At 42.0% G+C, this 10,605-nt stretch overlaps 1 protein-coding gene across 1 annotated transcript; it reads right to left on the minus strand.

Annotated features, from left to right (window-relative positions):
* Positions 1–2,689: 2,689 nt before the first annotated feature.
* On the minus strand, positions 2,690–10,062 carry atg101 (autophagy related 101). The gene is made up of 2 exons (XM_052015022.1): positions 9,159–10,062; positions 2,690–5,346 (listed from the first exon to the last, which is right to left on the minus strand). Exons 1-2 carry the CDS (start codon positions 9,408–9,410, stop codon positions 4,942–4,944), a joined length of 657 nt encoding a protein of 218 aa, XP_051870982.1. The 5' UTR covers positions 9,411–10,062; the 3' UTR covers positions 2,690–4,941.
* Positions 10,063–10,605: the final 543 nt, after the last annotated feature.

Raw genomic sequence — 10,605 nt, forward strand, 5'->3', positions numbered from 1 at the left:
ATCCTGGTCAAAAAAGCACTGAGACGCAACATATTTAAAGGATATTCTAGAATTTGTGTTGTAGATGCAGATGGATTATGAAAGGATGCTGGCAATATACAAAAGGCCTGAGTTAGAGTGCAAAGATCACATTGAGTTGGTGAAGGTTATAGAAGATGGGGTGAGGTTATGGGAGGATTTGAATGCTAGAATTTTAAATTCAAGGTGTTGGTGAGGCAATGCAGGTTGGTGAGGATAGGTGCGATGTACGAAAAGGACAGCTGAGTTGGGATGTCGGGAGGAGAGTTTTGGTTGAGCTCAAGTTTATGAAAAATAGGAACCTGAACAGGATAGCACTGAAAAAGTAATGAAAGCTTGGATGAGAGGTTCATTAGCAATTAAGCTGAGGCAAGGGTAGAGATTGGTAGTTTTATGGAACTGGAAGGAAATGGTCCCAGTGACAGAATATGCAGTGAAAGCTTAGCTCAGGATCAAATTGAATCAGCTCAATTCATAGTGACAGAAAGTGCCCCCAATTTAGGAGCAAAATGACAAGCCTTCAGGGTAGCTGATAATGAGAACGGATGTGGACAAACATAGATGTTGTATAACATTGGCTTAGAACAGGAAGAGCTTTACTCCAAATGCTGTACATTGGACCTTTTTAATTCTGCAATACTTCAAGACCAAGTTCTGTGATAAGAGGTAAAGAAGATTGATATTATTCAAACCTTGCAGTGACTGATAATGAGGAAAGGGAAGATGAGGCTGAAACAGTAAGCAGTGGAATGGAAAACCGAACTGAAGTGGGCAAGCAGCCTGCAACCACAGGTTAGCTTCAACAGCATTTGACAATCACACAGACTAGCAAAGGAAAGCTTAGGCCCCCACAGTACAAGATCAGGAATGGTTAGATTAGTAGGAGGAACAACAGCAAAAAGATCAGAAATGGGGGAATGAAAGAAACAAAAGATCTCCTTACACACCCATATCAATATGTTCCAAAGCACTTTACAGCCAGCTTATTTTCTGAAGTTGAGTTATTGTAACATGGGGAATGCAGTAAGACAACTTGTGCACAGGATAATATTTTTAATGTTCTAATTTAAAGAATAAACTGATCAGGTGCTATGGAACCTTTTATCCAGCCAAGTGGAAGTACAGAACTGGGCTTAATATCTGAAAGAAACATTGCTGCACTGGAGTGCCAACCTTGATTTTTCAATTTGTCTCTAGAGGCTGACTTGAATTGAGAAACTTCTTTCAGGGTAATAATACTACCAATTGAGTCAAGGCTGACAAAACGTATCAGATATCTGAGATATAAAAGTCAGCTGTCGTAGTGAATACACCAGTCTCACAGAGAGCCAAGTATTAAATAACAAGACCAATTCAGGACTCTTGCGCTAATAACTCAGTGAAACTAGAAGTGTATTAATTCCAGGTATCCCTTAATTCTCTCCCAGGATTAAAAGGTGGTCTCAGAAAGTGTTTCACCTTTTTAAGCTGATTCAGCTTGATTAAGCGGCACATCTCAAGCTCTCAATTGTTGTCATGTCTGGAAAGCTTGCTGACTCCTCGTATGCGATTTCAAAACCAGAAGTTTTAGCTGAGGTAGAGCACTGCAGTGGAGTGTATGCTAATTACCCACAGATACCTGCCTACTCAGTGAGCCAAAACATAGCTGAACTGCACCTCTACTTACCTTGTTCCAATGAATATTGTCATGAAAACATAAACCCTGTGTCTCTCTCCAGACCTGCAGCTTAACCTACCAAATATTTCCAACATTCTCTCTTTATTTTAGATTTCCAGCATTCAAAGTTTTTTGCTTTTATTTGTTCTAGATTGCTTGATTGTAAACTTTAATTGTGAACCTTAATTGTCGGAGGTCAGTATAGTGCAGCAAGAACAGATCAGTAGATGAACTTTGACTTGTGAAAAATTCTCCAAATTCACTGGGAGGAGAAGTGAACCAATGTTCGTGTCCTCTCCCAGGCCAATATCCCCAGCACTGGGGCCCTGGCTACAATCAGTCAGCTGTATTGTGCAGGCCATTTGCATGCCCAAGACCTGGCTCCTGAAACAGACACGCTATTCTGACTTTGTAATGGGAAGATATCAGGTGGACATAGTAATAGATTCAAGGACGTGCTCTGTGGTTCCATGAAGAAATGCAACATTCCCATTGATGGCTGGGAATCTCTGGGCAGTAACTGCTCAGCGTGGAGGAGGTGGATTGAGAAACTCAAGGTCCTGCATTGGGAGCACAGAGGCCTGTACGAGGGGCAGGAGTGCACCACCTCACAAACTACAACCACTCATTCTGTCAGCCACCATTTTCCCTGTGGTCTGCAACTCCCCCCTCTGGCCTCACTAGCCACCTCAGAACCACAGAACTGCAGTGGAAGTAAGTCATCCTCCATCCCAAAGGACTGCCTGAAAAGATAATCAGCCATGCATAACAAAAATGCATCTTGAGAGTTATGATCGTCCTTGCAACCACAGATTTTTGAGGTCAATAGTTCTTAACTTTAAATTGCCTAGACCCAAGGTTACGGTATACTCAATATTAGCCCAAAAGTAATTAAAATGTTCGGTCCCCAATACAGTTGCCAAATATGGCTTCTGAATTAAATCCAACTATTTGGTACAGAACTGATGGTTTGAGTTGAGTTTTCTTTTCTCAAAAGAAAAATTACATATTCTTAAATACCCAGAAATATCTTTAATGATCAAATTTGAGTAATTCCTATTACAGTTTTTGTTGTGCTCTACAAATCCTGTTTATACATCTCAAGTAATGTGTCATTTCTGCATGACATTTAAAGCAAAAATCATACAATTAACATTGTCTCATGCGCATGTCTGCCTTGGTGAAGTTGTTAACCTCTGCAAGAATATTTGTTTATTCTTTAAAAAAAAATTGCAATTTAGGCATATGTTCCCACTCTGCCCCGACTTTTCATTCCTTTTCTGAAGGCACTGGCTCATTCTGGTGTTTATAATTCCACAACATCTAAATCATTCTTCGTGCAACTGCCCAAAATAGACCTTTAGGCTGCAGGGTTGGCATGATAGCAGCCTGCTCATCAGCAAGCCTCAACTGTGTGGATAACACTTAAAGGTGTTTGTTTTGCCTCCTCAGGGGCTCAGGGGCCCAAGGCCACTAGACCAACTGTAACACACCTGGTTGCAAATCAACCGAAATGAGATAACTCAACACAGGCAAGCTCACAACCAAATGTGGACTATTGTACATCTTAGTACAGCCTTCAGTAGAGTGTAAAAGGTGCTGGAGAAGCCAGATTTGGAGGTTATGTATGAGAATATCCACTCATTGCCAAGGTTTGGCAACTTCCAACATACACCTCCAGTGAGGCATGAAGCTGTAGATTGGTTATCAATTGGAGATGTGGAGATCAACGTTTAACAGTATGCAAGATAATGGCTGTTCAATCTCATAGATTATTGATGGTGTCTTCTACTTCCTATGCCACCCCCATGTTTGTTAATTGCCTAGTGATTAACTAGTGACTATTCTTGGGTTGGAGGGAGGAGGGATATCTTTGGAGCAGAAATGGTTTTAAGATGGCATGCTTGTAAATGGAATTGTGGAACCACATCCAGCTTCTCCACAAGCAGTAAAGTGAATCTCAAGCTCTCAAACCTCAACAAACCTACCTTGTTTGTGGTATAGTGGGCTAGGTGTTAACTGGATCTCCATCTAACCCTGAAAATAGGCTGGGCCTGTCTCTGTATCAGTGACTTTGTGCTGCAAGGGCTGGGCAGTTTTAACTGGATAAGCTCCAGCAGTCCCTCCTGAATATGCCAAGCCATGGATGGAGACAATATATCCTGACTAGTGATTGGGTACCCCCTAGGTCAAACAAGGAGAAATTCAGTTTCTCAATAGCTTAAGAGAGGCTCTGGGTTACTGTGCTTATGAGAAAGGACCTCTTTCTCATCAACCTTTCTAGTGTGGAAACTGTTTCTAATTTGTATTCACAGCATTAAGTCATATATTAAATATATTCACTATGTATGTAAAACAAGATTGAAATTAACACAGGGAATGCACAAGGCCTTCCTGACAATAACATGGAGAGTGACTGACCCTTACCACTAAACCAGCTCCATCATCGGTGCCATTCCCGATGCTTTGGCATTCTCTTTCCAAGTTCCACCTTCCCCACTTTCCTTTCCCAATTTCTTTTGTGAGATTAAATGTGTGCAAATCATTGCCACGGTGACAAATGGCAATAGACCTGTACGCCGTCTAGGTGAGCCACCTGGAGCCACTAACTAAAATCATTTAAACACTCAAGTAAATAAATAATCCACATGGATTTCCTGTTTATTTAGTTTTATCATAGAAGATGATTTGAAAATTAAAACATTATCTCTGAACTCAACTTCAGAATACTATAGCCCCACTAATACTTTACATATAATCGTTATGATTTGTAGCTACTCTTCTGTCTCCCCTTCTTATATTTTCTCCATAAGATGAAAACTAATGCTAGGGCACGGTTTCATAGTTGCGAGCAACCACCTCTTAATGGCCACCTATTGAATGAATACTGGGTAGGCTATCTTCTCTCAATGACACGGCTTACGTCACTGACCATTTCCTTGTCTGTGAACTATATGTATAGGATACTTTCCAGAGAAGACCAGAGAGGGGAATTCTCATCAGCTAAGATCAGAGTCAACACTTCTTTCTAGAGCCTTTTCCAGTGACTTATTTGAGCATTTAACAAAATAATAAATCACCTTCATGCTGGGCAACACAAACAAAATAAAATTTTGAAAGATATTGCACAGCACAGCTCATGGGATTTTAAATGGACAGACACTCCAAAGTTGTCTGAAGGAAATAAAACACCAGAAGCAGACTGCTAGGGGAAGGAAGTAAATTAAAAAGTGCAACGGGGTGTTTCCTGATAATTATTTGCCAGGTTATAAAGCCAGGGTGTCTTTGATCAACCTCCGCATGGTGGTACTAACAGATGTTCCAAGAGAATCAGTGATCTGGTAGGTAATTTTGTACAGATAGGGTTGTACGTCTCTCAAACTCGTGTCAAAGACATTGTCCACTTCTGACTGTGTGGGCATTTTGGGCAGGTACTCATGTCTGTTCATCACCTCTATGATGTTGATGATCTTTTCGCCCAATTTCTCGCCCACCTTCTCCCTGCAGATCTGCCTCTCCTGCTCATTGGCCAAGTTCACCACGTTGAGCTTGAAGGCCCACATCTCCCATGGGATACACTCATCGGAGAACGGCCAGCGTGACTTCTTCTTCTGGTAGAATTCCAGGGAAATTTGACCACTCCCATCACTGCCAGAGTTACGAAGAGCATCCTAGAGTTGAAGGAGAAAAGAAAAGCATGACAAAAGGCTGTTGATAGGTTCCATCATTCCAGAATATCAACAAATCCCAATTATTAGCTTAAAATCTTATTGCAGGATGTCTCGAATTCAAGGTTTAGGATATTTCTAAATCATGTAGGCAAAAATCTCAAGTTTGATTGCTATTATGTTTGGAGTTTCCATCCAGTACTGAGGGGTTTCACAATTAGATGAGGAAGAGGGCATGAAAGAAGTCATCCAGAGATCATTCACCCTCTTTAGGATTCATTAGGATACGTGCACAATTATCGCTTTGGGCAAACAGGAACAGAGTGTCTCCCATCTGACTTTACTCTCTGGACTTAAATAGAAAGACTTGAGTTTATGAATTGCTTTCCATGGCTACCGTCATCCCCTCATGCTTTACAGACAGTTAAGTACTTTTTGAAGTACAGTCACCATTGTAATGTAGAAAAAGCAGCAAGCAGCCAATTTATAAACTAAAAGATCCTACAAACAATAATGTTGTAATGACCATACATCTCATTTTTTTTGTTATTTTTATTGAGGGGTAAATATTGGCTAGGACACCAGTAATATTCATTCCCCCCCGACTCCCATCTGTTTTTCCAAAGTTTGTCATGGGGTGGCTTACATCCATTTGAAGGAGGCTCAAAAGAAAAGGCGTCTCTAACCATGCAGCATCCCCACAGTAATGCACTGGAACATCTGCTGGGGAAAGGAAAACAGGCCCTTGGATGTTTAATTGTGAGCAACACCTATGAAGCCAGGCCCATTGACAGTAGAGGGTATTTTGCTTTTGCCCCACTGAGATGAGGTCTGCAGGTATATCTGCTAAAACACATCGTTATATTGCAATTGATGGACTGGTGAACACTATTTGCCTTACGCTGACCCATTGGTTATAGCGCAATCAGGAAAACCTGTTTAAATCTGTGCTTTGAAGGAAACTACAGCCTGTTCTGCTACAACATTAATTTCTATAACACCAGGTTTCTTAGGATTGTAACTATCACATTAAAGCATAACTCCCTGCATTCAAAAGTGAAAAGCACAGGCGGATGTATGTCAGACTGCAAACATGAGGCCTCAAAGCATTATAATGCCACACCCTGAAATGATAAACAGCAGGTTTTGCCTCCCAAGACGTTAAGTTTTTAATTTAAACTATTTGGATTAAGATTCCATTTTATTTCAGTTTTATAAATTATTTTGTTAGCTAATTGAGTCAAGGAGTAAAGAAATGGGGAAAGGAAGTGGTCAATGAAATAGAGGTAGAGAGTGTCCTTGAATGGTGAAATTGCCTCAAGGTTCTGCCTACTCTACACTTGTTCCACATGGCAAAAGACCTCCCCACAGGGAGGAGGAAAATAAGATGGAGGATTGGTGACTCCACGGTGGTCACAGTCAATTCTCGGCACTTGTTAAACATCAAAATTACCAAAACCGATGAAAAACACAATGATGCTGGAGGAACTCAGCAGGCTGGGCAGCATCCGTGGAGAAAAGCAGGCGGTCAACGTTTCGGGTCAGGACCCTTCTTCCCGAAACGTTGACCACCTGCTTTTCTCCACGGATGCTGCCTGGCCTGCTGAGTTCCTCCAGCGTCATCGTGGTTCTCATCTAGATTCCAGCATCTGCGGTCTCTAAAATTTCCAAAACTCCAGGGTATGAGTCAATCCCCTTTCCTCCAGCATTGAGTACAGGGAAATGTAAAGACATTTTATTGCCATATTTGTAACAGAGCAATAAGTCAGCCCAACTGTTATATTCTTATCTGATATTTTATCAGAGCTGTTCAGTTAATTGTTTTTCCAAATCTTCTTTAACTTTCTTTTAAAGTTGAGAAGCATGGTGAAGACACTCTTCCTGCCTTTAAAACAAGCACTCCTTGAAAACGACCTTTTTGACCAAGCTTCATATGTTCCAACATCACCTTTGTGACTTGCTGCCAAATTCTGTTTGAGAATGTAAAAAATAAAAGCAGTAGGAGGTCCGGTCTGCTCTGCCGTACAAACAGCTGATCCATTTTGTCTTGTCCACTCTTCAGCCTATTTTCCAAACTGCCTGCTTCTTTCAGAGTCCAGAAGTCTACTCGTCATCGTCGTGGCTATCCCTCGAGGTCGAGGATGATGGTCTTCGTTCAGTTCATCTATTTATGGGCTCTCAAGTGGCTTATGCTTTCGAGCCGGTTCTTGACTAGGAGCTTCCAGCCATCACATTGCCTGCTCCTGTAGCCTTCCCCCGATCACCGAAAAACTTGAGGAGTAGCCCACAGAGCGAAGACGCCTGTGCGTGTATTTGTTTAACGTGTACTTGATGTTGCACTACAAAAGGCACACGATTCTTCACAAATCAACCAACTGATTCCAATGGCATGGAAACCATGACGATTGGAGCTGATGGATTTGTTGCAGCCTTCATCTGCCTTCACTGCCGTTGAGTTGGAAATAACTTTGTCCGCCTGTTTCACCGTTGAGGTCTTGGTTGGACTGTTCTTTGTCAGTCTACTAATCTCAGCCTTGAACATGCTCAATGAATAAACATCCACAGCCCTCAGAAGTAGACAATTTCAAAGATTTATAATCCCTTGTGAAAAGAAATGTTTCCTCGTCTCACTCCAAAATAAACAACATTTCCCGTGATTACGTCCTCATGTTCTTGACCCTCCAGGTGTGGAATGGCATTCACCTTGTCAACACTTCTCAGAATCTTGTATGTGCCATTGGGATCATATTTTATCCCAGTGAGTTTAGCTCCCCTCAAACTTTCCTTGTAGTACAACCTCTACATCAATCTCGTAGAGCACTTGTGAAGACCCAGGAGGTGTTTTATTACATTGGAGGTGCTAAATAAATGGAAGTTGTTTTTCATCATTATGGTAAGGGTGTGCTTCAATGCCATCAGTTTTAAGAACCTTAAAATTACACAATTCCTTAGTCCTTCATAGAGTCTACAATCTGCTCAAAGACCTTGAGGGAACTATAATCTCTTACCTCATCTCTTCAGTTTGAGGGTGTCTTTCATTATGAGGCATGGCCTTTTGTTTAAACTTTTCAAAGTGATAAGACACTAACACACCCAAAAAAGGAAAAGCAACTACAGGAGATGCTGATATCTCGGAGAATTGGCCCAAGGTGCTAACACTTGTCACACATTTAAGGACTAAATCCCAAATCCTCCGGAATTGGACAAATAACATTTCAACGCAAATTACTGCCATACTTCCCCGTTCCATGCTATGCTGCCTGTTAAGGCCAAGAAGTCTGGACTGCACCTGGTATTCCAATATTAAACGGGTAACAAAAGGGACTAACTGATATTTTCTATTCCCCCATTTCTGAAATTACTTTAGCTGGTTTTGTATCAATCTTAAAACAGTGGCATTCCTGTCTCTGAGCCAAAGGTCATATCGAGAGTCATATCAAAGTGAAGAACATAATCCGAGTCGATATTTCGCTCCAGTGCAAAACGGATGGGGCCTGAATGTGCGGCATTTTTACGTTGAGAGAGCAGACGGAACCTCAGTTTGCTGTCTTGTGGCCCTGCCCTAGAGTGAAACCTTAGCCTCGAGTTTTGTGTTTATTTCCCTTACGAGGGGCCGGAACCAGGGGTGATAATTGTAGGCCTTCCATACGGTATGGAAAGAATGCCGTTTGTTACAAACAATCGAGCTACTTTGAACAAGTACAATAACGAAGGCTTAACCGCAAATCGACCACAATCCCATTTCATAGCAAAGCAGAGTTTAGATGCGGGACCCACTTTCTGTATTAAGGCAAAACAATCAAGTCGAAGCACACCTTAAACTCGCCTACTGATCTGCGCAACGTGCGGTCCAGCTCGTCCGACGATACTCTCACGTAGGTGCAATCGACGAAATCGCAGTCGACATCTTCGGTGCCCACAGTGCCGATCGAGTAGGTGCCCTCCTTCTTGTAGTGAAATTTCCCTGAGCTCCTGTGCAGAAGTACGGTGTGGAGGACAGCCAGCACAGTCTCCTCGATCTGTCTGGCTTCCACCGTCAGCTCCAGAGTCTGAGATCTGCAGTTCATCCTCGCACCGATGAGCCAGATCGCCGTCGTTCAGCAGGTTGCAATCGCCGAGGGATGACACTGGCGGAACGTTGGGGAAACAATGTAACCATTTAACAATACATGGAACGCGGTCAGTTTCAGCTACAATGTAAACATTCTATTCGGTGACGTCATTGCGATGGGGCAAGAAGGAGGAAGGCAGTGAATGGCAGAGACTACAGTATCCTGACGAGGACAAAACACTCCAAAGCCATTAACGCGGAATGCTTGCGGACTTTTTCAGCAGAGTATTTATGGGCAACTGCAACAGCCAATGCGTTGGTAGTAGGGCGGGGCGTATGTCTGTGTAAACTATCAACTATACAGCAAAAAAACAGAAAATGCTGGAAATGCTCAGCAGGTCAGTTCGCATTCTGAGGGAAGAGAAACAGAGTTAACGTGTCAGGTCGGAGAGCTTTGCGTTCGGCAAGGAGAGCAAGTTTACTTTGGAAAACAACGTACATTAATTTGTGTTGTTTCCTTCCTGTGCTAATCTTTGGAAGAGGGCGTTGAGAGATGGTAGCTTGGAAAAGAAATAACGGTGCCGATGATTTTAGTTTTAGTCTTCTAAATTAGCTAGCTTCTTATTCTAGGTAAATAAAAGATAAAATGAAAGCAGAAATGCTGTAAATACTCAGCAGGCCATGCCGCATCTGTGGGAAACGAAGCGGTTAACGTTTCAGATCGAAGACCCTTCGTCAAAATAAAAGTATTTTTTTATATAAACACTATGCGGCAATGGAGTGATTTTTAACAAAGGAAAGAAACTCGGATTATACATTCATTTGAACACGGGGCTACTTTGAGCAATAGATGCATTAGATTTTTAAGATTTTAAGAAACTTCTTTGCCCAAATGAGTGTAAGTCTGTGGCATTCGCTACATCAGAGGGTCGGTTGTTGAGTATATTCTAGGCTGAGATCTATACATTTTTGGACACCAAGGAAATCATAAGATTTGGAGAATGGCTCAGAATAAAGAATCAACTGTGATCTCCTTGAATAGTAGAGTGAGCTCAAGGGTTCTATGGCCTGCTTCCGTTTGGCAAGGAGGCCAAAATTAAGATAAGATATCTTTATTATTCACATGTACATTGAAACACACAGTGAAAGGCATCTTTTGTGTAGAGTGTTCTGGGGGCAGCCCGCAGGTGTCGCCACGCTTCCGGCGCCAA

Source organism: Pristis pectinata, chromosome 4 (genome assembly GCF_009764475.1).
Source record: "Pristis pectinata isolate sPriPec2 chromosome 4, sPriPec2.1.pri, whole genome shotgun sequence".
Taxonomy (NCBI): domain Eukaryota; kingdom Metazoa; phylum Chordata; class Chondrichthyes; order Rhinopristiformes; family Pristidae; genus Pristis; species Pristis pectinata.